Source organism: Coregonus clupeaformis, chromosome 16 (genome assembly GCF_020615455.1).
Source record: "Coregonus clupeaformis isolate EN_2021a chromosome 16, ASM2061545v1, whole genome shotgun sequence".
Classification (NCBI taxonomy): Eukaryota; Metazoa; Chordata; class Actinopteri; order Salmoniformes; family Salmonidae; genus Coregonus; species Coregonus clupeaformis.
In genome coordinates this window covers 41,528,487-41,556,149 of record NC_059207.1, presented here as the reverse complement: position 1 = coordinate 41,556,149, position 27,663 = coordinate 41,528,487, and the positions used below count along the sequence as shown (strand labels likewise).

The 27,663-nt window shown below is 42.0% G+C and overlaps 1 protein-coding gene across 1 annotated transcript in view; it reads left to right on the top strand.

Moving 5' to 3' along the window:
• adgrd2 (adhesion G protein-coupled receptor D2) overlaps positions 1 to 27,108 on the top strand; it is a 35,243-nt gene extending 8,135 nt beyond the window's left edge. Inside the window, exons 11-26 of the mRNA XM_041900758.2 lie at positions 1,074 to 1,182; positions 7,580 to 7,685; positions 8,129 to 8,184; positions 8,302 to 8,428; positions 8,562 to 8,665; positions 9,169 to 9,271; positions 9,512 to 9,665; positions 10,130 to 10,263; positions 10,439 to 10,554; positions 16,436 to 16,556; positions 21,582 to 21,623; positions 21,768 to 21,821; positions 21,974 to 22,121; positions 24,261 to 24,322; positions 24,456 to 24,486; positions 25,581 to 27,108. Of these exons, the coding sequence (XP_041756692.1) occupies positions 1,074 to 1,182; positions 7,580 to 7,685; positions 8,129 to 8,184; positions 8,302 to 8,428; positions 8,562 to 8,665; positions 9,169 to 9,271; positions 9,512 to 9,665; positions 10,130 to 10,263; positions 10,439 to 10,554; positions 16,436 to 16,556; positions 21,582 to 21,623; positions 21,768 to 21,821; positions 21,974 to 22,121; positions 24,261 to 24,322; positions 24,456 to 24,486; positions 25,581 to 25,588 (1,475 nt within the window). The 3' untranslated portion in view covers positions 25,589 to 27,108. The remainder of the gene's footprint in view (positions 1 to 1,073; positions 1,183 to 7,579; positions 7,686 to 8,128; positions 8,185 to 8,301; positions 8,429 to 8,561; positions 8,666 to 9,168; positions 9,272 to 9,511; positions 9,666 to 10,129; positions 10,264 to 10,438; positions 10,555 to 16,435; positions 16,557 to 21,581; positions 21,624 to 21,767; positions 21,822 to 21,973; positions 22,122 to 24,260; positions 24,323 to 24,455; positions 24,487 to 25,580) is intronic.
• Positions 27,109 to 27,663: the final 555 nt, after the last annotated feature.

Genomic DNA, 27,663 nt, shown 5'->3' with positions numbered 1-27,663 from the left:
GGCTGTACTGTCTGTAGCTGTACTGTCTGTAGCTGTACTGTCTGTAGCTGTACTGTCTGTAGCTGTACTGTCTGTAGCTGTACTGTCTGTAGCTGTACTGTCTGTAGCTGTACTGTCTGTAGCTGTACTGTCTGTGGCTGTACTGTGTCTAGATGAGAATCTGCACTCCTTCAGTCATAGCCGACTACTTTACAGTCTCAACCATGTATTCCTCTAACACTAAAAACAGTAGTAGTCGGCGATGTAGTGAAGCAGGATTTTAAAAGACATACCAAGAATTTATCAAGCACTGTTGTACAAAACATTAAGAACACCTTCCTAATATTGAGTTGCCCTCAGAACAGCCTCATTACGTCGGGGAGTGGACTCTATAATGTGTTGAAAGCATTCCACAGAGATTCTGGCCCATGTTAACTCCAATGCTTCCCAATGTTGTGTCAAGTTGGCTGGATGTCCTTTAGGTTGGTGGACCATTCTTGATACACACAGGAAACTGTTGAGCGTGAAAAACCCAGCAGTGTTGCAGTTCTTGACACAAACCAGTGCGCCTGGCACCTACTACCATTACCCCATTCAAAGGCACTTAAATATTTTGTCTTGCCCATTCACCCTCTGAATGAACGAATGAACAAATGGCACACATACACAATCTATGTCTCAGTTGTCTCAAGGCTTAAAAATCCTTCTTTAACCTGTCTCCTCCCCTTCATCTACACTGATTGAAGTGGATTTAACATGTGACATCAATAAGGGATCATAGCTTTCACCTGGATTCACCTGGTCAGTCTATGTCATGGAAAGAGCAGGTGTTCTTAATGTTTTCTACACTCAGTGTATGTACAGGTACACACTTGTCAATGCACAGTACAGACAGTATGTTTTCATCCATTTGCAGTACCAGGTCCTTGACTTCATACAACTATTCACAATCTATATTAGCTGGCTATTGTGAGACATAATATTGATCTGTGTTTCCACTTTGTGCTGCATTGTTAAACTGACTAGTGTTCTTAGAAGAGTCACTGAGTTTGGTTACTGGAGATGTGTTGTTTATGTGGATGTTGTATGAGCAGGCTTCCAGATGGTGACTGTGGTCAACACGTGGTACAGTTCCCTGCGGCCTCTCTTCAGCTCAGAGGAGAACATCACCATGTTTCCCATCGTCACCGACGGCATCCAGAGGTATGGAAGACGAGAACTCTGAACTTTTTTAGACTAGGGTGACATTGAGTAGGCACGAAATAAGAATAAATAATTTGAAACAGGACAAGTCTTTTTTTCATGAATTACTGTAGATATAAATCAGTCCATTAAGAACATTCATTTTCAGTATTGTATGGGACGCCTTTAAATGTGCCTTTAGAGGCCATGCAATTCAGTACTCATCTCGAAAACAAAAGCAATTTAGGTCAAAAGAGCTTATACTAACAAAGGAAATAGAAGGTCTAACAGAACAGATAGATGGCAATAAAAACTGTAACAAAGAGGCTCAGAATAAATTACAGGAAAAACAAAAAGAAATGGAAAAACTTATTCAAGAAAGATCAAGTGTAATATATTATAAAAACATAGCAAACTGGATGGAATATGGGAAAAAATGCACCAAATTCTTTTTTAAATCTTCAACATAGGAATGCTACCAAAAAGAATTTAATGAAACTGGTTACAATTGACGGAGTCACCCATGATTCACCAAATTATATTTTGAAGAAGGAAACAAAGTACTTTAAGCATATGTTTTCGTTTCAGTCGCCTCCATCTCCTCTAACTGAAGCTAATTGTAGAGATTTTTTTTCTATTAATAATGTAAAATTAACAGCCATACAGAAAGACTCACGTGAAGGTGAAATTACAGAGGAGGAACTTCTGGATGCAATTAAAGACTTTAAGTCTGGGAAAACTCCAGGGTTGGATGGCATACCAGTCGAGGTATACCAAAACTTTTTTGATATACTAAGAGGACCGTTATTAGCATGTTTTAACCACTCCTATGTAAATGGTAGATTATCAGACACTCAAGAAGGTCTGATTTCATTATTACTGAAACAGGGTACAAGTGGAAAATATAAAGATTCAGTCCATTAAAAAAATTGGAGGCCCCTTACACTTCAGTGTTGTGATGCAAAAATTCTAGCAACATGTATAGCGGATATAATTAAAAAGGTATTGTCGGACATTATTCATTCTAATCAGACAGGTTTTTTACATGGAAGATACATTGGAGATAATATAAGGCAAGCACTGGAAACAATAGAACACTATGGAAAATCTGGGAAACCAGGCCTGCTTTTCATAGCAGACTTCAAAAAGACATTTGATAAAGTACGACTGGGGTTTATATATAAATGCTTGGAGCATTTCAATTTTGGAGAATCTCTTATAAAATGGGTCAAAATCATGTATAGTAACCCTAGGTGTAAAATGGTAAATAATGGCTATTTCTCAGAAAGTTTTAAACTGTCAAGAGGAGTGAAACAAGGTTGTCCACTATCGGCATATCTATTTATTATGGCCATCGAGATGTTTGCTATTCAAATCAGATCCAACAATAATATCAAGGGATTAGAAATCCAGGGCTTAAAAACAAAGGTGTCATTGTACGCTGATCATTCATGTTTTCTTTTAAATCCACAACTAGAATCCCTCCACAGCCTCATAGAGGATCTAGATACATTTTCTAACCTCTCTGGATTACAACCAAATTATGACAAACGTACTATATTACGTATTGGATCACTAAAAAATACAATTTTTACATTACCGTGTAGTTTACCAATAAAATGGTCTGATGGTGATGTGGATATACTCGGAATGCATACAGTGCTATGAAAAAGTATTTGCCCCCTTTCTAATTTTCTCTACTTTTGCATATTTGTGATACTGAACGTTATCAGATCTTCAACCAAAACCTAATATTAGATAAAGGGAACATAAGTGAACAAATAACACAACAATTACATATTTATTTCATTTATTTCATAAACAAAGTTATGCAACACCCAATTCCCCTGTGTGAAAAAGTAATTGCCCCATTACACTCAATAACTGGTTGTGCCACCTTTAGCTGCAATGACTCCAACCAAATGCTTCCTGTAGTTGTTGATCAGTCTCTCACGTCGCTGTGGAGGAATTTTGGCCCACTCTTCCATGCAGAACTGCTTTAACTCAGTGACGTGTGGGTTTTCAAGCATGAACTACAGGAGAATGTCAGACCATTCGTCTCTGAGCTGAAGCTGAAGCACAGCTGGGTCATGCAGCAAGACAATGATCCAAAACACACAATCAAGTCTACACAAAAATTGCTAAAAAACAACAAATTGGACGTTTTGGAATGGCCTAGTCAAAGTTCAGACCTAATCCCAATTGAGATGTTGTGGCAGGACTTGAAACAAGCAGTTCATGCTTGAAAACCCACACGACACTGAGTTAAAGCAGTTCTGCATGGAAGAGTGGGCCAAAATTCCTCCACAGCGACGTGAGAGACTGATCAACAACTACAGGAAGCATTTGGTTGGAGTCATTGCAGCTAAAGGTGGCACAACCAGTTATTGAGTTAAGGGGGCAATTACTTTTTCACACAGTGGAATTGGGTGTTGCATAACTTTGTTTATGAAATAAATATGTAATTGTTGTGTTATTTGTTCACTTATGTTCCCTTTATCTAATATTAGGTTTTGGTTGAAGATCTGATAACATTCAGTATCACAAATATGCAAAAGTAGAGAAAATTAGAAAGGGGACAAATACTTTTTCATAGCACTGTATCCCAAAGGAAATAAATGATCTCACTCCAATACATTTTAATAGAAAGTTAGCAAAAATAGATAAGATCTTGCTACCATGGAAAGGTAAATACGTGTCAATTTATGGAAAAATCACCCTGATTAACTCTTTAGTATCATCCCAGTTTACCTATTTGCTTATGGTCTTGCCTACGCCTAGCGAACAGTTTTTTTAATTATATGAGAAAAAAATATTCAATTTTATTTGGAACGGCAAGCCAGTCAAAATTAAACGGGCCTATTTATATAATGAATATGAATTCTGAGGACAGATATTATTAAATATTAAAGCATTAGACCTATCACTAAAAGCTTCAGTCATACAAAAGTTATACTTAAATCCGAACTGGTTCTCTAGCAAATTAGTAAGATTGTCTCACCCAATGTTCAAGAATGGCCTTTTTCCCTTTATTCAGATTACAACCTCTCACTTTCAGTTATTTGAAAAGGAAATCATCTCCCAAATATCACTATTTCTAAAACAAGCCATAGAAAGTTGGTTGCAATTTCAATTTAATCCTCCAGAAACGACAGAACAAATAATGCAACAAATATTGTGGTTAAACTCAAATATACTAATTGACAAAAAAATTGTTTAAAAAAGGTATTATCTTTGTAAATGATATCATCGGTAGGACTGGTGGAGTTATGTCGCACATGCAGCTAACAAAAACATATAGAAATGTCTGCTCTACCCAAAATTACAACCAAATAATTGCAGCCTTACCGCAAAAATGGAAGAGGAAAGTGGAAGGGGGAGAAAGTAAGGAACTTGTCTGTCGGCCTTGCATTAAAGAACATCATTGGTTAAAGAAAACTGTGATAAATAAAAAAGTATACCAGTTTCATTTAAGGACCAAAGGATTGACAGCCTTCCCATACAGATTGAAAAATAGTTGGGAAGAGATTTTTGACGTACCGATCCCATGGCATAGTGTTTATGAACTGATACGCAAAACAACACCGGATTCAAAACTTAGAATCTTTCAATTTAAATTATTATATAAAATTCTTGCTACCAATAGAATGTTATTTATATGGGGGATACAATCTTCCCAGCTCTGCAGATTTTGCTGCGAAGAGACAGAATCATTAGATCATTTGTTTTGGTACTGTCCATTTGTAGCCTGTTTTTGGACACAGGTCCAGGAATGGCTAAAGGATTGCAATATTTACCTGGAGCTAACCTTGCAGATAGCATTACTGGGTGATCTGAAAAGTCATAGTCAATCAATCAATAATATAATAATACTTTTAGCAAAAATGTTTATTTACAATCTGTAGAAACAATGAGAATAGAAAGGTTCAGAACTTTTGTAAAATATCACAGTACAGTTGAAAAATATATGGCAAATAGAAATCCTATATGGATGGTGTTAAGAGATAGATGGGTGGTGTTGAATGGAGTTGAAGGATGGGACTAATAGTAACTAACAACAACTAATAACAAAATAACTAATTATGTAAGCATACTGTGTCCATAATAAATTGTAGGTTGTAGGTTGGGAGCTTTTGTGAAAGAGCACAGTTAGAAAGATATGGCATATACAGTGGGGGAAAAAAGTATTTAGTCAGCCACCAATTGTGCAAGTTCTCCCACTTAAAAAGATGAGAGAGGCCTGTAATTTTCATAATAGGTACACATCAACTATGACAGACAAATTGAGAGAAAAAAAATCCAGAAAATCACATTGTAGGATTTTTAATGAATTTATTTGCAAATTATGGTGGAAAATAAGTATTTGGTCACCTACAAACAAGCAAGATTTCTGGCTCTCACAGACCTGTAACTTCTTCTTTCAGAGGCTCCTCTGTCCTCCACTCATTACCTGTATTAATGGCACCTGTTTGAACTTGTTATCAGTATAAAAGACACCTGTCCACAACCTCAAACAGTCACACTCCAAACTCCACTATGGCCAAGACCAAAGAGCTGTCAAAGGACACCAGAAACAAAATTGTAGACCTGCACCAGGCTGGGAAGACTGAATCTGCAATAGGTAAGCAGCTTGGTTTGAAGAAATCAACTGTGGGAGCAATTATTAGGAAATGGAAGACATACAAGACCACTGATAATCTCCCTCGATCTGGGGCTCCACGCAAGATCTCACCCCCGTGGGGTCAAAATGATCACAAGAACGGTGAGCAAAAATCCCAGAACCACACGGGGGGATCTAGTGAATGACCTGCAGAGAGCTGGGACCAAAGTAACAAAGCCTACCATCAGTAACACACTACGCCGCCAGGGACTCAAATCCTGCAGTGCCAGACGTGTCCCCCTGCTTAAGCCAGTACATGTCCAGGCCCGTCTGAAGTTTGCTAGAGTGCATTTGGATGATCCAGAAGAGGATTGGGGAGAATGTCATATGGTCAGATGAAACCAAAATAGAACTTTTTGGTAAAAACTCAACTCGTCGTGTTTGGAGGACAAAGAATGCTGAGTTGCATCCAAAGAACACCATACCTACTGTGAAGCATGGGGGTGGAAACATCATGCTTTGGGGCTGTTTTTCTGCAAAGGGACCAGGACGACTGATCCGTGTAAAGGAAAGAATGAATGGGGCCATGTATCGTGAGATTTTGAGTGAAAACCTCTTTCCATCAGCAAGGGCATTGAAGATGAAACGTGGCTGGGTCTTTCAGCATGACAATGATCCCAAACACACCGCCCGGGCAACGAAGGAGTGGCTTCGTAAGAAGCATTTCAAGGTCCTGGAGTGGCCTAGCCAGTCTCCAGATCTCAACCCCATAGAAAATCTTTGGAGGGAGTTGAAAGTCCGTGTTGCCCAGCGACAGCCCCAAAACATCACTGCTCTAGAGGAGATCTGCATGGAGGAATGGGCCAAAATACCAGCAACAGTGTGTGAAAACCTTGTGAAGACTTACAGAAAACGTTTGACCTGTGTCATTGCCAACAAAGGGTATATAACAAAGTATTGAGAAACTTTTGTTATTGACCAAATACTTATTTTCCACCATAATTTGCAAATAAATTCATTAAAAATCCTACAATGTGATTTGCTGGATTTTTTTTCAAATTTTTTCTGTCATAGTTGACGTGTACCTATGATGAAAATTACAGGCCTCTCTCATCTTTTTAAGTGGGAGAACTTGCACAATTGGTGGCTGACTAAATACTTTTTTTCCCCACTGTAGAAGCAAACCGGATGGACATCATGAAAATGATTGGAGAGGTTGAGAGTAGAAGAAGTTCAGGAGAAAAAACAAACAAAATATAATTATTGTCAAATTGACTGTGTCCATAAAATGTATATAGTAAGTATAAGCTGGAAGTAGAGGACTAAGCATTGCTGTTCACTAGTTTACTCCAATTAGGGAAAGGGTGGTGGGGTTGGAAAGTAATAAAGGGGAATATATATATTTTTTAAAGGATGTATGTATGTATGTATGTATGTATGTATATGTATGTATATGTGTATGTGTATGTGTGTATGTGTGTATATATGTATGTGTGTAAATATGTGTATGTATATATGTATATGTATGTATATATATAGATATATATATATATATATATATATATATATATATATATATATATATATATTATATATATTTAACATGGGGGGATTAGAAGTGATGCAGACAATTACATTAATGGAAGTAACAATCTATCTGCAATATTAAGCTGATCTACCCCCTAAAAAAAAAGAATTATATTTCATTTTCCATTAAGACTCTTTTTCCATTAGTGCCTACTGAGCATGATCCAGTGTTGATATCCAGCCTGATGTGTGACTGTCCCCATTTGGCCTGTGCTGTGCTATGTGTGTCAGGTACCTGGGCACCATCCTGGGCTCTTCTGTCATCTCTACTACAGTCCTGGGTGACGGACAGCCTGTCAGTATGGCTGTACGCTTCCAGCTCCAACACAGAGCTCAGGTTAGGACCTCAGTCTCACACTCACATGGACTATATTCCTCTTTATAAACTGGCTGGTTTGAGCCCTGAATGCTGATTGGCTGACAGCCGTGGTATATCAGATTGTATACCACGGGTATGACAAAACATTTATTTTTACTGCTCTAATTACGTTGGTAACCACTTTAGAATAGCAATAAGGCACCTCGGGGGGTTGTGTTATATGGCCAATATACCACGGCTAAGGGCTGTGTCCAGGCACTCTGCGATGCGTCGTGCATAAGAACAGCCTTTAACCGTGGTATATTGGCCATTTACCACACCCCCTCGTGCCTTATTGCTTAAATATACTATATTCCTCTTCCTCGTTCACAGAGAATATGATATATGCCCCTTGTTCTACTCCACAAGTTTGTCCTTTACTATAAGTGTGAAATTATGTCCCGTTCCATTGATTCCTTTAGAATCCTGCAGGGACCGTGTATGACCCCGTCTGTGCATTCTGGGACTTTGATCTGATGTGAGTATAATGACAGCAAATGTTCTACCATTACATCAATAGAAATCAGTGTTCGATTTATTAGTGTAATGGTTACCGTACATTGTTATGAAAGTGTAAACTGTTGTCCCCCTCTAGGCCAGAGGCTGGGGGGTGGTGGTCTACTAGAGGATGTGAGGTCGTCTCTAAACAGTACGGCTCCACTGTTTGCTTCTGCAACCACACCACCAACTTTGCCCTGCTGATGCAAGTCTATGAAGTCCAGGTAAAGGTCCATTCTATCCTCCACAATTCCTCCCATCCTCATTGTGAAATAGTGCACTCAATAGAGAATAGACACTTATAGTCACTATAGTTTCAGATAAATACCTATGTGTGTGTGTGTGTGTGTGTGTCAGAGGAGTCCAGAGAATAAAAGAGCCCTCCAGGTGATGACGTTCATCGGCTGTGGCGTGTCTCTGTGTGGCCTACTCTTCACCTTCATCCTCTTCATCGCTGTGGGGTGAGTGGTGCTCTGCTTCATCGCTGTGGGGTGAGTGGTGCTCTGCTTCATCGCTGTGGGGTGAGTGGTGCTCTGCTTCATCGCTGTGGGGTGAGTGGTGCTCTGCTTCATCGCTGTGGGGTGAGTGGTGCTCTGCTTCATAGCTGTGGGGTGAGTGGTGCTCTGCTTTATCACTGTGTGGTGAGTGGTGCTCTGCTTCATCACTGTGGGGTGAGTGGTGCTCTGCTTCATCGCTGTGGGGTGAGTGGTGCTCTGCTTCAGGGAAGAATCTACTAGCATGTGGAGAGTACAAGACACGTGTTTGTTTGAATGATTATTTCTGTCTGTACATTGTCTTCTTTACCATGCTGAGCAGACCCATTGCTGCTGTGTTTAGTATTTATGTATGATGACTGACTCACAGACTAGCTGTATGTTGGTCTGACCTTGATCATCTCTCTGTATCTAACTCCGTTCTCCCCTCTCCCCTCTCCCCTGTCTGGCCTGGTGTGGTGTGGGTGCAGAGTTCCTAAGTCTGACCGCACCACTGTCCATAAGAACCTGATCGTGGCTCTGGGGATAGCTGAGCTGCTGCTTATGTGCAGTGACTGGGCCTCTGCTAACAAGGTGGGACTCTTTACATACAGTAGCTCTGTCTGTCTTCAAACATCTCATTCTCTATATGGTTATGGGTACTATGAAGTAGAGGAGGGCATAGGGTCAGAGATTCATGTGCCTGTAGGCTTTTATCTGTTTCGGTCGTTGAATGTATGATATGACTCCATTCTCTTCTCTAGACTACAGTACTATGTGTGTTACTTAAGTGGTGGACAAGTATGTCAATGCTCTGTACCTCCTGTCCACTAGGGGGCGTGTCTGGTGGTGACGGCCTTGCTGCACTTTTTCTTCATGGCCTCCTTCTCCTGGATGCTGGTGGAGGGGCTGCTACTGTGGAGTAAGGTGGTGTCTGTCAACATCAGCGAGGACCGCAGGATGAAGATGTACTACTCCATAGGCTGGGGTAAAACACCCTACAGAAATAACACAATGTCCCCACACAGTACTCATCCAGTCACACAAGACCCTGGCCTATATCCTACAGTACATACAAGCCCAGTTTGTGCACAGTGCTGTCTGGAACACAGCTCATCTACATTTACATTACATTTTTAGTCATTTAGCTGACGCTCTGTTTTTTTGTTTGTTTAGTTTTTTGTTTTTTTTCATCAGGCTAAAGGCTGACCATATTGGAAGAGTGTGTTTATTCAAATAGCTAAACACACTCATGATGATGTGTTATAAGATGGCCATATATTGGCCAGCTGTCTGAGGTGTTCACTTTTTTCAGACTAAATAGAATGGCTGGTGAATGGACAGTCAGTGCCTAGTGCAGTGCCTGTACCACAGCAATGTCAACTCTCTTCTTTAAAGACATTCTTGTGTTATATTCCCTTTTAAAATAATATTGTTGCTTTCTTTTTGCAGGTCTGCCTGTTGTGATTGTTGGTGTAACCTTGACAATATCCCTGGACAAGTACAAGGCAGACAATCACTGCTGGCTCAATGTGGAGACTGATATGATTTGGGCTTTTGTGGGACCTGTTCTATTTATCTTGGCTGTATGTAGCTTCGCTTTACTTGTGTTACTTCACTTTACTTTTGTGTGTGTGTGTGTGTGTGTGCATTTGCATGCGTGTGTGCTCGCATGTGATGATTATTAATGTGTCATACATGTGTCATGCAGCAACAATATGGCATGTCCATCAGTTGTTCTAAGACTTTGTGTACTCCTAGGTCAATGCAGTGGTGCTTTGCCGGGTAGTCATAGTGACAGTGTCCAGCGCTCGTCGTCGAGCAAAGATGCTCACTCCCAGTTCAGCATCTAAACTCCATACCTTCGACCTGACCTGGTGAGTCACCACACTATAGCTCTCTCTCTCTCTCTCTCTCTCTCTCTCTCTCTCTCTCTCTCTCTCTCTCTCTCTCTCTCTCTCTCTCTCTCTCTCTCTCTCTCTCTCTCTCTCTCTCTCTCTCTCATCCACTCTCTCTCTCTCATCCACTCTCTCTTATCCACTCTCTCTCTCTCTCTCTCTCTCTCTCTCTCTCTCTCTCTCTCTCGCTCTCATTCTCTCTCTCATCCACTCTCTCTCTCTCTCTCTCTCTCTCTCTCTCTCTCTCTCTCTCTCTCTCTCTCTCTCTCTCTCTCTCTCTCTCATTCTCTCTCATCCAGTCTCTCGTCCTCTCTTTCCCTGATTCTCCTGCTCTCTCACGCACATGCAAACCTAGGACACATACATTGTATTTTGATTCTGTGACTCGACCCAACATCCAACATCCATGTTTTATATGTGCGATATAATGAGACAAAGAAAGCTGTCAGAGGAATTTTCCTTTCAAGCACAATCTGTGGAATGGGTGGTTTTCAAATCAACAAGTGACAGATCCACTCAGCCAAACCTAACTGAACTGAACAGAGAGACTGTAACTGTGTGAGAATGAGGTAGTTTGAGTCTGAAGTAGTGGGAGTTGTTATAGGTCTTATCAACCTAACACCTGGTCCTAGGGAGACAAAGAGACAGAGAGGCAGACTGTGTGGGTGTGTGTTGGTCTGTGTGCTTTTCACTGAGCTCGTTGTCTGGTGGACCAAAAAAAACAGGGACCATAGGGTTCAGTCCTGTCCCAATATGGACAGGGTCTAAACATGCTATACTTATATATACTGTAGCTGCCTACATGTAGAGACAAGACAAATAAAACAATTATATTGTGCACACATTTATAAAAACCAAGACAATATTTCATATGAGATTATAATTTTCAGTCATCACCTCTTCCTTTCCTTGTAAAGAGAGTGAAGGAGTAAGCAAGTCATCTCTGCCCCCTCCGCAGTCTATCTGTTCCCTGTAAGAATATGATGAGATGTCACAAGTTTGGAAGGAAGACTAAATTGAAAAGAAAAGCAAAGGAAGAAGAGGAACTGGTCAATTTCTCCTTGTAGACATAGTTCAACGTGAACTCACTTTGTCCTTGTAGACATAGTTCAACGTGAACTCACTTTGTCCTTGTAGACATAGTTAAACGTCAAGTCACTTTGTCCTTGTAGACATAGTTCAACGTGAACTCACTTTGTCCTTGTAGACATAGTTCAACGTGAACTCACATTGTCCTTGTAGACATAGTTAAATGTGAACTCACTTTGTCCTTGTAGACATACTTAAACGTGAACTCACTTTGTCCTTGTCGACAGAGTTCAACGTAGACTCACTTTGTCCTTGTAGACATAGTTCAACGTGAACTCAAATTGTCCTTGTAGACATAGTTCAACGTGAACTCACTTTGTCCTTGTAGACATAGTTCAACGTCAACTCACTTTGTCTTTGTAGACATAGTTCAATGTGAACTCATTTTGTCCTTGTAGACATAGTTCAACGTGAACTCATTTTGTCCTTGTAGACATAGTTCAACGTGAACTCACTTTGTCCTTGTAGACATACTTCAACGTGAACTCACTTTGTCCTTGTAGACATACTTCAACGTGAACTCACTTTGTCCTTGTAGACATAGTTCAACGTGAACTCACTTTGTCCTTGTAGACATAGTTCAACGTGAACTCACAATGTCCTTGTAGACATAGTTCAACGTGAACTCACTTTGTCCTTGTAGACATAGTTCAACGTAGACTCACTTTGTCCTTGTAGACATAGTTCAATGTAGACTCACTTTGTCCTTGTAGACATAGTTCAACGTAGACTCACTTTGTCCTTGTAGACATAGTTCAACGTGAACTCACTTTGTCCTTGTAGACATGGTTCAACGTGAAATCACTTTATCCTTGTAGACATAGTTCAATGTGAACTCACTTTGTCCTTGTAGACATAGTTAAACGTGAACTTACTTTGTCCTTGTAGACATAGTTCAACGTAGACTCACTTTGTCCTTGTAGACATAGTTCAACGTAGACTCACTTTGTCCTTGTAGACATAGTTCAACGTGAACTCACTTTGTCCTTGTAGACATAGTTCAATGTAGACTTACTTTGTCCTTGTGGACCTAGTTCAACGTAGACTCACTTTGTCCTTGTAGACATAGTTCAACGTGAATTCACTTTGTTCTTGTAGACGTTGCTCAACGTGAACTCACTTTGTCCTTGTAGAAATAGTTCAACGTAGACTCACTTTGTCCTTGTAGACATAGTTCAACGTAGACTCACTTTGTCCTTGTAGACATAGTTCAACGTGAACTCACTTTGTCCTTGTAGACATACTTCAACGTTAACTCACTTTGTCCTTGTGGACATACTTCAACGTGAACTCACTTTGTCCTTGTAGACATACTTCAACGTGAACTCACTTTGTCCTTGTAGACATACTTCAACGTGAACTCACTTTGTCCTTGTAGACATAGTTCAACGTGAACTCACTTTGTCCTTGTAGACATAGATCAACGTGAACTCACTTTGTCCTTGTACACATAGTTCAACGTGAACTCACTTTGTCCTTGTAGACATAGTTCAACGTGAACTCACTTTGTCCTTGTAAACGTAGTTCAACGTGAAATCACTTTGTCCTTGTAGACATAGTTCAACGTGAACTCACTTTGTCCTTGTAGACATACTTCAACGTGAACTCACTTTGTCCTTGTAGACATAGTCAACGTGAACTCACATTGTCCTTGTAGAGATAGTTCAACGTGAACTCACTTTGTACTTGTAGACATAATTCAACGTGAACTCACTTTGTCCTTGTAGACATAGTTCAATGTAGACTCACTTTGTCCTTGTAGACATAGTTCAACATAGACTCACTTTGTCCTTGTAGACATAGTTCAACGTAGACTCACTTTGTCCTTGTAGACGTAGTTCAACGTGAACTCACTTTGTCCTTGTAGACATAGTTCAACGTGAGACTTACTTTGTCCTTGTAGACATAGTTCAACGTAGACTCACTTTGTCCTTGTAGACATAGTTCAACGTGAACTCACTTTGTCCTTGTAGACATAGTTCAACGTAGACCCACTTTGTCCTTGTAGACATAGTTCAACGTAGACTCACTTTGTCCTTGTAGACATAGTTCAACGTAGACTCACTTTGTCCTTGTAGACATAGTTCAACGTAGACTCACGTTGTCCTTGTACACATAGTTCAACGTGAACTCACTTTGTCCTTGTAGACATACTTCAACGTGAACTCACGTTGTCCTTGTAGACATACTTCAACGTGAACTCACTTTGTCCTTGTAGACATAGTTCAACGTAGACTCACTTTGTCCTTGTAGACATAGTTCAACATAGACTCACTTTGTCCTTGTAGACATAGTTCAACGTAGACTCACTTTGTCCTTGTAGACATAGTTCAACGTGAACTCACTTTGTCCTTGTAGACATAGTTCAACGTAGACTTACTTTGTCCTTGTAGACATAGTTCAACGTAGACTCACTTTGTCCTTGTAGACATAGTTCAACGTGAACTCACTTTGTCCTTGTAGACATAGTTCAACGTAGACCCACTTTGTCCTTGTAGACATAGTTCAACGTAGACTCACTTTGTCCTTGTAGACATAGTTCAACGTAGACTCACTTTGTCCTTGTAGACATAGTTCAACGTAGACTCACGTTGTCCTTGTACACATAGTTCAACGTGAACTCACTTTGTCCTTGTAGACATACTTCAACGTGAACTCACGTTGTCCTTGTAGACATACTTCAACGTGAACTCACTTTGTCCTTGTAGACATAGTTCAACGTGAACTCACTTTGTCCTTGTAGACATAGTTCAACGTGAACTCACTTTGTCCTTGTAGACATAGTTCAACGTGAAATCACTTTGTCCTTGTAAATGTAGTTCAACGTGAACTCACTTTGTCCTTGTAGACGTAGTTCAACGTGAACTCACTTTGTCCATGTAGACGTAGTTCAACGTGAACTCACTTTGTCCTTGTAGACATAGTTCAACGTAGACTCACTTTGTCCTTGTAGACATAGTTCAACGTGAACTCACTTTGTCCTTGTAGACATAGTTCAACGTGAACTCACTTTGTCCTTGTAGACATAGTTCAACGTAGACTCACTTTGTCCTTGTAGACATAGTTCAACATAGACTCACTTTGTCCTTGTAGACATAGTTCAACGTAGACTCACTTTGTCCTTGTAGACATAGTTCAACGTGAACTCACTTTGTCCTTGTAGACATAGTTCAACGTAGACTTACTTTGTCCTTGTAGACATAGTTCAACGTAGACTCACTTTGTCCTTGTAGACATAGTTCAACGTGAACTCACTTTGTCCTTGTAGACATAGTTCAACGTAGACCCACTTTGTCCTTGTAGACATAGTTCAACGTAGACTCACTTTGTCCTTGTAGACATAGTTCAACGTAGACTCACTTTGTCCTTGTAGACATAGTTCAACGTAGACTCACGTTGTCCTTGTACACATAGTTCAACGTGAACTCACTTTGTCCTTGTAGACATACTTCAACGTGAACTCACGTTGTCCTTGTAGACATACTTCAACGTGAACTCACTTTGTCCTTGTAGACATAGTTCAACGTGAACTCACTTTGTCCTTGTAGACATAGTTCAATGTGAACTCACTTTGTCCTTGTAGACATAGTTCAACGTGAAATCACTTTGTCCTTGTAGATGTAGTTCAACGTGAACTCACTTTGTCCTTGTAGACGTAGTTCAACGTGAACTCACTTTGTCCATGTAGACGTAGTTCAACGTGAACTCACTTTGTCCTTGTAAACGTAGTTCAACGTGAACTCACTTTGTCCTTGTAGACATAGTTCAACGTAGACTCACTTTGTCCTTGTAGACATAGTTCAACGTGAACTCACTTTGTCCTTGTAGACATAGTTCAACGTGAACTCACTTTGTCCTTGTAGACATAGTTCAATGTAGACTTACTTTGTCCTTGTAGACATAGTTCAACGTAGACTCACTTTGTCCTTGTAGACATAGTTCAACGTGAATTCACTTTGTTCTTGTAGACGTAGCTCAACGTGAACTCACTTTGTCGTTGTAGACATAGTTCAACGTGAACTCACTTTGTCCTTGTAGAAATAGTTCAATGTAGACTCACTTTGTCCTTGTAGACATAGTTCAACGTAGACTCACTTTGTCCTTGTAGACATAGTTCAACGTGAACTCACTTTGTCCTTGTAGACATAGTTCAACATGAACTCACTTTGTCCTTGTAGACATAGTTCAACGTGAACTCACTTTGTCCTTGTAGACATAGTTCAAAGTGATCTCAGTTTGTCCTTGTAGACATAGTTCAACGTGAACTCACTTTGTCCTTGTAGACATAGTTCAACGTAGACTCACTTTGTCCTTGTAGACATAGTTCAACGTAGACTCACTTTGTCCTTGTCGGCATAGTTCAACGTGAACTTACTTTGTCCTTGTAGTCAGTTCAACGTGAACTCACTTTGTCCTTGTAGACATAGTTCAACGTGAACTCAATCTCCTGGCCCAGGTTCAGCAGGACGACAATAAATCAAAGACACAGAGCATACATAATAATAATGTAATAATGTTTATTTTTTACATATTTTTTACTAATCTCAATTGAATACACTCGCATCAAGTATAGCTGTGGTTGTCAAATAATTACATTTTGTGCAGCTATGCAGGGTTTCCATGTGTGTGTGTGTGTGTATACGTGACAATAGCTAGACCCTATAATGGACTTCTAATCAGCATCAGCTGAGTCCTGCCCGGAGAGTGTGTTTGGGGGTCGATGCGTGAGTGGGTGGGTGTGTGTACTGTACTGACAGTCGGACTTCTGCAGGGCTGTGACGCGACCAACCCTTATTCTACTGCCGGTGCTGGGTCTTACCTGGCTTTGTGGAGTCCTGGTGCACCTATCCATGGTGGTGGCATATGTCTTCATCGCTCTCAATGCTTTCCAGGTGAGCAAAGCCACCCTTTCAAGGATCATTGTCTGTAAAAGTTTAAAGAGAAACTGAGAGAGAGAGAGAGAGAGTGGATAAGAGAGAGTGGATGAGAGAGAGAGAGTGGATGAGAGAGAGAAAGAGAAAGAGAAAGAGAGAGAGAGAGAGAGAGAGAGAGAGAGAGAGAGAGAGAGAGAGAGAGAGAGAGAGAGAGAGAGAGAGAGAGAGAGAGAGAGAGAGAGAGAGAGAGAGAGAGAGAGAGAGAGAGAGAGAGAGAGAGAGATGGGCTTGGTGTAGATAAGAAGGACCAGCCGAGTGTAGTGTGTGGGAAAGGGTGGTTCAGTCTGGACCTTTGAAGGACAGGTCATGGCAGGGCTCCAGGCAGGGCTCTCGCCAGATTTACCTCCACCTCCCTTCCCATCACACTTCTGATAAGACCTGTAAATCAGTTGGAGGTACTCTGCACTTCCCCTCTATTCCTCTCTCTCTCTGTGTGTTACTCTCTCTCTCTCTCTCTCATATGAGCTTCCTGCATGGTTGTTAATTAATGTGAATGAGCTGGCCACGGCCCCGGAGTAACCCTCAGAGAGCTGCTAGTTAATTTAGATTTATTGTGAGGCTTCATCCGGAGAGAAGGGAGGTAAACCTCATCATCCTCAAACTATACTCAGGCTTTTGAAGGGTCCATAGAAATAACTCACTGTTCTCACGAAACAGGAACTAGTTGGTAGTTCTCGTACACTCAAACTAGAACTACAATCCACACAGCATCCTCAACAACCTGTCTTACTGTCTAAACCCTAGAGCCAGGATAGAGCACATACAGTTGAAGTTGGAAGTTTACATACACTTAGGTTGGAGTCATTAAAACTCGTTTTTCAACCACTCCACAAATTTCTTGTTAACAAACTATAGTTTTGACAAGTCGGTTAGGACATTTACTTTGCATGACACAAGTAAATTTTCCAACAATTGTTTACAGACAGATTATTTCACTTATAATTGTGAGAGTGTGATTTGAAGGAGTCAGGCGCAGGAGGGTAAATCACAGAATACAGAGTTTATTCCGTAGTACACAGTTACCAGCAGGTGAACAGACCCCTCAGTTTGGCATAAAGGTCATTTTCCAACAGTTGGGCCAGCACTTTGCGAACCAGGGACACATGCTCGGCGCGTGTAGCGGTATACACCAGAATGACATCGATGTAGACCACTACACCGCGACCAAGCATGTCCCGAAACACCTCGTTCACAAAGGACTGGAAGACAGATGGAGCATTCATCAAACCGTAAGGCATCACCAGGTATTCATAATGCCCCGTGGTTGTGCTGAATGCTGTCTTCCACTCATCCCCCTCTCGAACACGCACCAGGTTGTACGCACTCCTGAGATCTAATTTGGTGAAGAAGTGCGCCCCATGCATTGACTCGATCACTGACGGAATGAGGGGGAGAGGATAACTAAATCTTACCGTCTCCTTGTTCAGTGGTCGATAATCAATGCAAGGGCGCAGACCACCGTCTTTCTTCTTCACAAAGAAGAAACTTGAGGAGGCGGGTGAAGTGGAGGGACGTATATACCCCTGGCGCAGTGATGTATGTTTCGGTGATGTATGTTTCCATAGCCGCCGTTTCAGCCTGCGACGGGGTTACACATGACTCCTGGGAGGTACAGCGTCTACCCGGAGGTTTATCGCACAATCCCCCGCCCAATGAGGTGGTAACTTGGTAGCCTGCATTTTAGAGAATGCGTGCGCCAAATCGAGGTATTCGGGGGGAATGCGCACGGTGGAGGTACTGTCTGGACTTTCCACCGTGGTTGCACCAACGGAAACACCTAGACACCTACCCTGACACTCTTGCGACCACCCTGTGAGAACCCTCTGCGGCCATGAGAAGGTGTGGTTGTGGAGTGCTAACCAAGGGAGACCTAATACCACAGGGAAAGCAGGAGACTCAATAATATAAAAAGTGACCTGCTCACAATGAGTCTCCTGGGTAATCATGGTGACTGGTGCAGCAACTTCCTTAACAAACCCGGACCCTAATGCTCGACTATCAAGTGCTCTGATGGGGATTGGAATGGAGAGGGGAACCAATGGAATGCCTAGCCGGTGTGAGAATGCCCTGTCCATAAAGTTCCCAGCTGTGCCTGAATCGACTAGCGCCTTACACTGGGGAACTACCATGTGATCGGGAAAGTAGATGGGTAGGGTACAGTGCGCAGCAGAGGGCTCTGAATGAGTGTGGGTGTTCGATACCTGGGGTGATACGAGAGTGCCCTGCCTGCCGCCTCCAGACCCAAAAGAGCGCTGACAACAACGTGTGGTGTACTGTCCCTTCGTGCCACCAGTGTGACACTGTCGCTGTCGTCCTCCGCTCTCTCGGATGGCGGTTCCACCCAGCTCCATCGGCTCGGGATCCGAGTCGGCCGGGGTGGGAACGGGTAGACCCCTTCCAGGATGTCCTCTGGCTGCCAACAGGTTGTCCAAACGGATGGCCATGTCCACCAGTTGCGCGAAGGACAACATGGTGTCCCGGCAGGCTAGCTCCCATTGGACGTCCTCCCGCAGATGGCACCGGAAATAGTCGATAAGTGCCCACTCGTTCCACCCGGACCCCGCTGCCAGAGTCCAAAACTCCAAGGTGAAGTCCTGTGCAGTCCTCGTCCCCTGCCTCAGGTGGACCAGCCACTTGCCCGCCTCTCGACCTTCTGGCGGGTGATCGAAGACAGCCCGAAAGAGGCGAGCGAACTCCACACTGCGTTGGCCCACTCCAGGGCTTTCCCCGAGAGGCAGGAGATGAGGGCGGACACCCTCTCCCGCTCCGATGGGGCCGGCCTGATGCTGGAGAAGTAGAGCTCCAGTTGGAGGAGGAATCCTTGGCAGAGAGCCGCCGTCCCGTCAAACTCCTGTGGTTGGGATATCTGGATCCCTCCGGGTGCTGGGGTGTGGGTGGCTGGATCCGGTTGGCCAGCTGGTCTCGACAGATCGGGTCCTCTCCTCTCCAGACCTGAAGAACCCGATCCAACACTTCTCCCAAGCTGGCCAGCATCGTGGAATGCTCCTGGACCCATGCCACGACTCCAGGCATGCGCTCCTCTCCCGCTGACTCCATTGCGGGTGGGTGATTCTGTGAGAGTGTGATTTGAAGGAGTCAGGCGCAGGAGGGTAAATCACCGAAAACAGAGTTTATTCCATAGTACACAGTTACGCTGGATAGCGTCAACAGCACAGTGCGTAATACAGGCGCACTGGAACACAATACAGGCACACAGGGACAAATAACCCCGGCAATACAAAAGTACGGGTAGCTCAACCGAGCTACACTCATCTTCACATAAAACAATCACCCACAAGGACAAGGGGGCAGAGGGAACACTTATACAAGGACTAATGAGGGGATATGAACCAGGTGTGTGTAATTGACAAGACAAGACAAATGGAATGATGATATATGGAGCGGCAGTGGCTAGTAAGCCGGTGACGACGAACGCCGAAACCTGCCCAAACAAGGAGGGGAGGCAGCCTCGGCAGAAGTCGTGACAATAATTCACTGTATCACAATTTCAGTGGGTCAGAAGTTTACATACACTAAGTTGACTGTGCCTTTAAACAGCTTGGAAAATTCCAGAAAATTATGTCATGGCTTTAGAAGCTTCTGATAGGCTAATTGACATAATTTGAGTCAATTGGAGGTGTACCTGTGGATGTATTTCAAGGCCTACCTTCAACCTCAGTGCCTCTTTGCTTGACATCATGGGAAAATCAAAAGAAATCAGCCAAGACCTCAGAAAAAGAATTGTAGACCTCCACATGTCTGGTTCATCCTTGGGATTTCCAAATGCCTGAAGGTACCACTTTAATCTGTACAAACAATAGTACAATAGTATAAACACCATGGGACCACGCAGCCGTTACACCGCTCAGGAAGGAGATGCGTTCTGTCTCCTAGAGATGAACGTACTTTGGTGCGAAAAGTGCAAATCAATCCCAGAACAACAGCAAAGGACCTTGTTTAGATGCTGGAGGAAACAGGTGCAAAAGTATCTATATCCACAGTTAAACGAGTCCTATATCGACATAACCTGAAAGGCCGCTCAGCAAGGAAGAAGCCACTGCTCCAAAACCACCATAAGAAAGCCAGACTATGGTTTGCAACTGCACATGGGGACAAAGATCGTACTTTTTGGAGAAATGTCCTCTGGTCTGATGAAAAAAAATAGAACTGTTTGGCCATAATGACCATCGTTATGTTTGGAGGAAAAAGGGTGTGGCTTGCAAGCTGAAGAACACCATCCCAACCGTGAAGCACGATGGAGGCAGCATCATGCTGTGGGGGTGCTTTGCTGCAGAGGGACTGGTGCACTTCACAAAATAGATGGCATCATGAGGAAGGAAAATGATGTGGATATATTGAAGCAACATCTCAAGACATCAGTCAGGAAGTTAATGGGTCTTCCAAATGGACAATGACCCAAAGCATACTTCCAAAAATGTGGCAAAATGGCTTAAGGACAACAAAGTCAAGGTAATGGAGTGGCCATCACAAAGCCCTGACCTCAATCCTATAGAAAGGTTGTGGGAACTGAAAAAATGTGTGCGAGCAAGGAGGCCTACAAACCTGACTCAGTTACACCAGCTTTGTCAGGAGGAATAGGCCAAAATTCACCCAACTTATTGTGGGAAGCTTGTGGAAGGCTACCTGAAACGTTTGACCCAAGTTAAACAATTTAAAGGCAATGCTACCAAATACTAATTTAGTGTATGTAAACTTCTGACCCACTGGGAATGTGATGAAAGAAATAAAAGCTGAAATAAATAATTCTCTCTACTATTATTCTGACATTTCACATTCTTAAAATAAAGTGGTGATCCTAACTGACCTAAGACAGATACTTTTTACTAGGATTAAATGTCAGGAATTGTGTTAAACTGAGTTTAAATGTATTTGGCTAAGGTGTATGTAAATTCCAACTTCAACTGTAGTTACAGCCATGGGTAATAATGTCTTACATTGTCTTCTGTCTTTTCCTTTCTGTAGGGCCTGTACATATTCCTGGTGTATGCGGTTTACAATAGTGAGGTATGTTTTCTAAGAACTCTGTTTCAGCGGGGCTTCTTTCTCTCCGAATGTAGTTGTCGATCTGTGGCATGCCAACCATTTGACAATGCCAAACACGTCAGTGGCTGTACAAGCTACTGAGGGTATTGTCTGCTTTTCTTAAAGGTGAGGAATGCCATAAAGAGGATCAAAGAGAAGAGGAAAGCCTTGTCTTTCACAGTGAGCCAAAAAACATACAGCAACAGCCGTACTAAAATGTGTATTATGCTCAAACTGGAGAAAAACATTATGCTAATTCAGTATGAACATGCATTGAATACATAATCAGACAGCGTCATCTAAACATCTCAATGCAATCTCATTGGTTGTAGAACTGTTCCCAGCCAATCAGCTTCCTGCCGTCCCAGAGGGGTCAGGCACAGACGTGGGCCCACAGTCTGCCACCTCCTTCCAGCCCAGAGACCAGCGACATCTCAGGCCCCGGCAGCTCAACCTCCACCTCACTGGTCATCAAAAACGGTAGGAGAGGATGGGCAGAGTGGGGTGGGTGGCCCTGGGGCTGGAGTGAGGCATGGGGCTGTGGAGGGTTGGGGTGGGTCAGGTTGGGGGAAGGTTGTCTGGTTCTGGGTAGGCTGGGTTGGGTTGGGTTGGGTTAGAGTTGGGTAGTGGTGGGTTGTGGTGCATGAATGCCATTAAAGGAGAAGTTTACCTAAAATCCCAAAACTCCCAAGTGATACCAAACACTGAAACTAGTTTAATGGAGTTTGCCCTCTCCCCCTCTCTCTCCCTGTAGTGATGTACTGAAACAGCTGCAAAAATGTGTCATGTGACTCCTGACATTGCTGGATGCAGGCCTTGCTCTGCTCCATTGCCGGTGAATTCATGATTCAGAAATCTGCGAAGTGTGGACAAATTTGTTGTTTTATTGAAAGCGTACGGCCGAATTAGTTATTTTTGTCAAAAGTACTATCGGTTTTGAGTCAGGAAATGTGTACTTTTCAACCTAAAACATTTGCGATTCTTTTATATCATTGTTTTATGTAGCCGACTGCCACAGCAGCGGAGATGGGTAACAACTGTGCATGTGCCCCTCATGGGGGAGATCCTGCTACGTAGAAACGTCACAATATGCCCTTATACAGAGGTTGATGTCACAGATTACATTTTTGGGGGGGTGAGAAAGAACCTTGTGTGAAAGTTAATAGTTAAGAATATTGCAGGTAAAGTTAGTTATGCAAAGTGGAAACAGAGATGGCAGTAAGAGAAAGCTGGTGATTGGTCACTGGCTGCACTTTATACAGGAAATCAAGGGAAGAAGCCACCAAATGTCACGGTTTTCCGATAAAAGATATGGAGTAATGCAGAAGATGGTTAGTAGCAATTCGAAATAGTAAATATGATGTAAATACACCTGCAGCCAACCTTGCATTGCTGCATGTGTGTAGCAAGCACTTCAGTGACGAAATATGCAATCTGAAATTATGGGGACAGAAAACTGAAGGATACTAAAAGATACAGCTGTTGATACTATATTTCCATGGACTGGATCTGGCGCAGTGCCAAAATACAAAGGCGCATTTGAGAAACTGCTTCTCATCATCATTACGTTCCTCAATTTCTGTAAGAATTGTAGTCACACATTCGAATTCTCTCCGCAGCACAAACAATCTTCATTTGCAGCATTGGAGAGCAATTGCCACAACTGCACCACCGTCTGTGTTGATCCTGGGCATGGGTTGGGTCTGTGGTCCAGGAAACTGCTGCAATTTGCCTAAATTCTTCATCCGAATACTCAGGCGACGACACCATCGGCACCCCTCCAGTAGCTTTCTTCATCACTCACGAGTATTTGGTCGTCAGACATATTTGTAGGTTCTTGTTTACTTTGTATAACTAGTGTGTAACGCTGTCTTCACTTCACTGTCTTAACAAAAACGTGTATCTGTGATTCAGGGCATAACATACAGTTTCTACATAGCAGGGATTCCCCCGAGAGCGCACATGCACAGTTGTTACCCATCTCCGCTGCTGTGGCAGTCGGCTACATAAAATAATGATATAAAATAATCGCAAATGTTTTAGGTGGAAAAGTACACATTTCCTGACCCAAACAGATAGTAGTTTTGACAAAAATAGCTCATTCGGTCATATGCTTTCAATAAACAATGAAGTTGTCCACAATTCACTGATTTCTGTATCATGAATTCACTGGCAACCGCACAAAGCGAGGCCTGCATCCAGCAACGTCACCAGTCAGGTCAACTGCTTTTGCAGCTGTTACAGTACAGCACTACTTTTATTTATTTATTTTATTTTATGTACCTAGGCAAGTCAGTTAAGAACAAATTCTTATTTACAATGATGGCCTACACCGGCCAAACCCAGACGACGCTGGGCCAATTGTGCGCCGCCCTATGGGACTCCCAATCACGGCCGGTTGTGATACAGCCTGGAATCGAACCAGGGGGTCTGTAGTGACGCCTCAAGCACTGAGATGCAGTGCCTTAGACCACTGCGCCACTCGGGAGAGGGCAAACTCCACTGAACTAGTTTCAAATTATGGAATCACTTGGGAGTTTCTGGATTTTGGGTAAACTTCTCCTTTAGTACCAGGTGAATAAATGCATCACTGTGGGATTTTGCCTTTTTGTCTTTCAGAGAGTTTTGGGAAAGAAAGTAGTTTCGTGAGCTTCTCCTTGAAACCAGCATCAGGAAACCAGGTATGTTTGGTATTATGTATCTAAAGAGACTATATCCACTTATTAGGCCTACTATCACTCCAAATGGTTAATTGTGTATTTGAGAATTATGATCCATCTCCCAGACATCAACATGTCTGTTTTACTTTACCAGGTGGTTCAACTGACTGCTTTCAAGCCCTCAGGTATTTTCATCATTTCCTAGGCAGCTGAATCTGACTTCAAGTTAATCTTGGTTTATAAAAAATAATGTGACTGGCACGCATACAATAAGGAACCAGGTTACACTGTCTACTGACAATTTCGTCATAATTTAATCCCCTTCAGTTAGTATCTATATTTTCTTCAGATGAAAATGATTTTTAATGGACTATTATTTTGACTACATGTAATAAAAACAGGTGTGCGTTTTGTAAACATATTGGCAGCTGTTTTTGGGTTGTTGAAGTGGGCCAGGTCGCTTCACCATGTCGAGAGCTTGGAACTATAAGGTTCTATCTGCAAAAAATATGATTCTGAGATAATTGGCTTTAAAGTTCCGAACCCTAATCAGTTTGAATGGTGTCAGCAATTTTTATTGTGTATTCTTTTGAACTTAACAACATGAATTGGGTATCTAGAGTACTATATAAGTAGAGAACATGGAACAGAACAAGGCTATATCAATAACAACATTTTGGAGAGACAAAAATGCAGATAGAACCTTATAGTCCCAATCTAATCATCAGAAAGGAGAGAGGTGAAAGTTTGTCCTTTAATTTGCTGAATGTTTTCTATTTTGTGTCAAACATCTTATCGGTGGTGTGTGAGTGGCACTTGGGGTCCGATGTTGACAGTCAGAACAATAGGAAACATAATTTTCCTCATTAGTTAGACAATCAGACTACCGCCGATCATCCACTCAAACACCTGCTCCCACAGCTTGACTGTGTCACACGCATTGTACGCACACGCACACACACATGCACATTCACACACACACACACACACACACACACACACACACACACACACACACACACACACACACACACACACACACACACACACAGACAAACAGACAGACACACACGCACGCACACACGCACACACACTCAATCCACCCAAGAGGTTGTGTTGGGGCAATACTGGAGGTTTTACAAGGCCTAGTCTCTAAGGATTAAACCATTTATAGACGTTCTATGTAGTTTCCTTTTTTGCAAAGAAAGAATAATCTATTATATTGGACATAATATGTTGATAGAATAATACATTTTGTGTTACTTTTCTGTTACAACAGGCTGCTGATGGAATGTATGGACACAAAGGCACATTTATCATATAACCTGGTGGGAAGAAAGTGGAATTGCACAGTGAATACCACAAACAGATACACACAATAGATGCATCCACTCTCATACAAATACTGTAGATAGTGTAAATAGACACACACTCAAATACTGCACATATAGAATACACACACACACACATACACATACCCCCACATACAGAATGAAAGACTCAAAGACACACACACACACACACACACACACAGAGCGTGTGAAGCAGGAAGCGTTTTTTTAGGAGGACAGCTCCTCCTCCACGGTGTCCCATTCCCAGGGTCAGGAATCATCTGCTGTTTAGGAAATGGCCGTTCCAGAGAGGCAACACAACGTTTGTCGCGTGCATACAGACTTCAGTTTTATTCTCTGTTGTAGAGTGGCTGATCACACCTTCAGTCATTTTTTTACAATTATCTTTTTGTGTATGTGTACTTTTTGTTTTTACAGACATAACTAGACAGTAGGCGTTAATGTTTTTACAGACATAACTAGACAATAGACTTTACTGTTTTTACAGACATAACTAGACAGTAGACGTTACTGTTTTTACAGACATAACTAGACAGTAGACGTTACTGTTTTTACAGACATAACTAGACAGTAGACGTTACTGTTTTTACAGTAGACATAACTAGACAGTAGACGTTACTGTTTTTACAGTAGACATAACTAGATAGTAGACGTTACTGTAAGCACTGTAACCTTTGAATCTAGGATTAAAGGGTTTTACTACTGTAAGATATTATATGACCAGACAACAAGATTGTGTTGTCAGTGTGAAAACGTGGATAGTAGGATGACAGATCCTCTCATAGATCAACAGCATTAGATAGTAGAGATATGCTGCTAACTTACTGTGCACTGTCTGGGCAGCTCATAAAGAGACTTTATGAAGCCTATCACCTGTTGTCCACCTACAGTACTGTATCACCAACCAACCACTATGTGTATTGGAGGCTGTGCTAGCTGCAGCTTGGCTGTCTCCCCAAGCCTTTCCTCCCTCCCCTGCCCTGGCCTACCCTACCTTACAACAAGCAGCAGCAATCCTGGCATCTCCCTATCTCCACTACAGGAAGGTGCACTCTGAACTGAGACACAATATTTACTACAGCTCAAACGGTTGCATGAAACTGTGTTTTGTCCCAATACAATAATATGCTGGGGCAAAAACACTGTACTTTGTCGTCTGATGTAATTGTATTTGTATACTGTTATGAGATGGGGGGAAGGTTATTGTTAGGACATAGACAAATACACTACCACGCACTTCCACACCTCATCCCCAGGGGGCAGCAGCAACGTGGTTCAAATGCTCAGCCAGGAAGTCTTGTGTAGCCTTTTTAAGTGTTGATTGGGCAGAGGTGCAAGGAAACGAGATTGAGACAGCTTGCAGAGCCGTTAGTTTTTCTTGGTGTGCAAAGCTGTCATCAAGGCAAAGGGTGGCTACTTTGAAGAATCTCAAATATAAAATATATTTTGATTTGTTTAACCCTTTTTTGGTTACTACATGATTCCATATGTGTTATTTCATAGTTTTGATGTCTTCACTATTATTCTACAATGTAGAAAATAGTTTTAAAAAATAAAGAAAAACCCTGGAGTAGGTGTGTCCAAACTTTTGACTGGTACTCTATGTATTTGTGAAGTCCGCCCAGAACCATAGACTTCAACATTACTATGAATTGTGTTGTCATGACTCATAAATTGCTACCACTATCCCGGATAGCCTCCAGAGTATTTGAAAATAATGTATTATATATATATGACCACCATGGTCATTGAACAACAGTGGGATGGTTCAAAAGAAATGGACAGAACATAAGTAACGCTTTACTTAATTGCATTTATTGGTTTGATGATATTACAATAAAATATATTTAAAGAAAAAAATATGTTTTGATTGTTTCTGTTTGAAAAGCATTCAAATTGCTGACAGAGGTAACAAAGTGGACCATCATAGACAGTTTGAGAATGAGGACTTCAACAGAGCTCATCACTTCACCAAAACAACCAAGACTGGGACCTCACAGAATAAGGTTA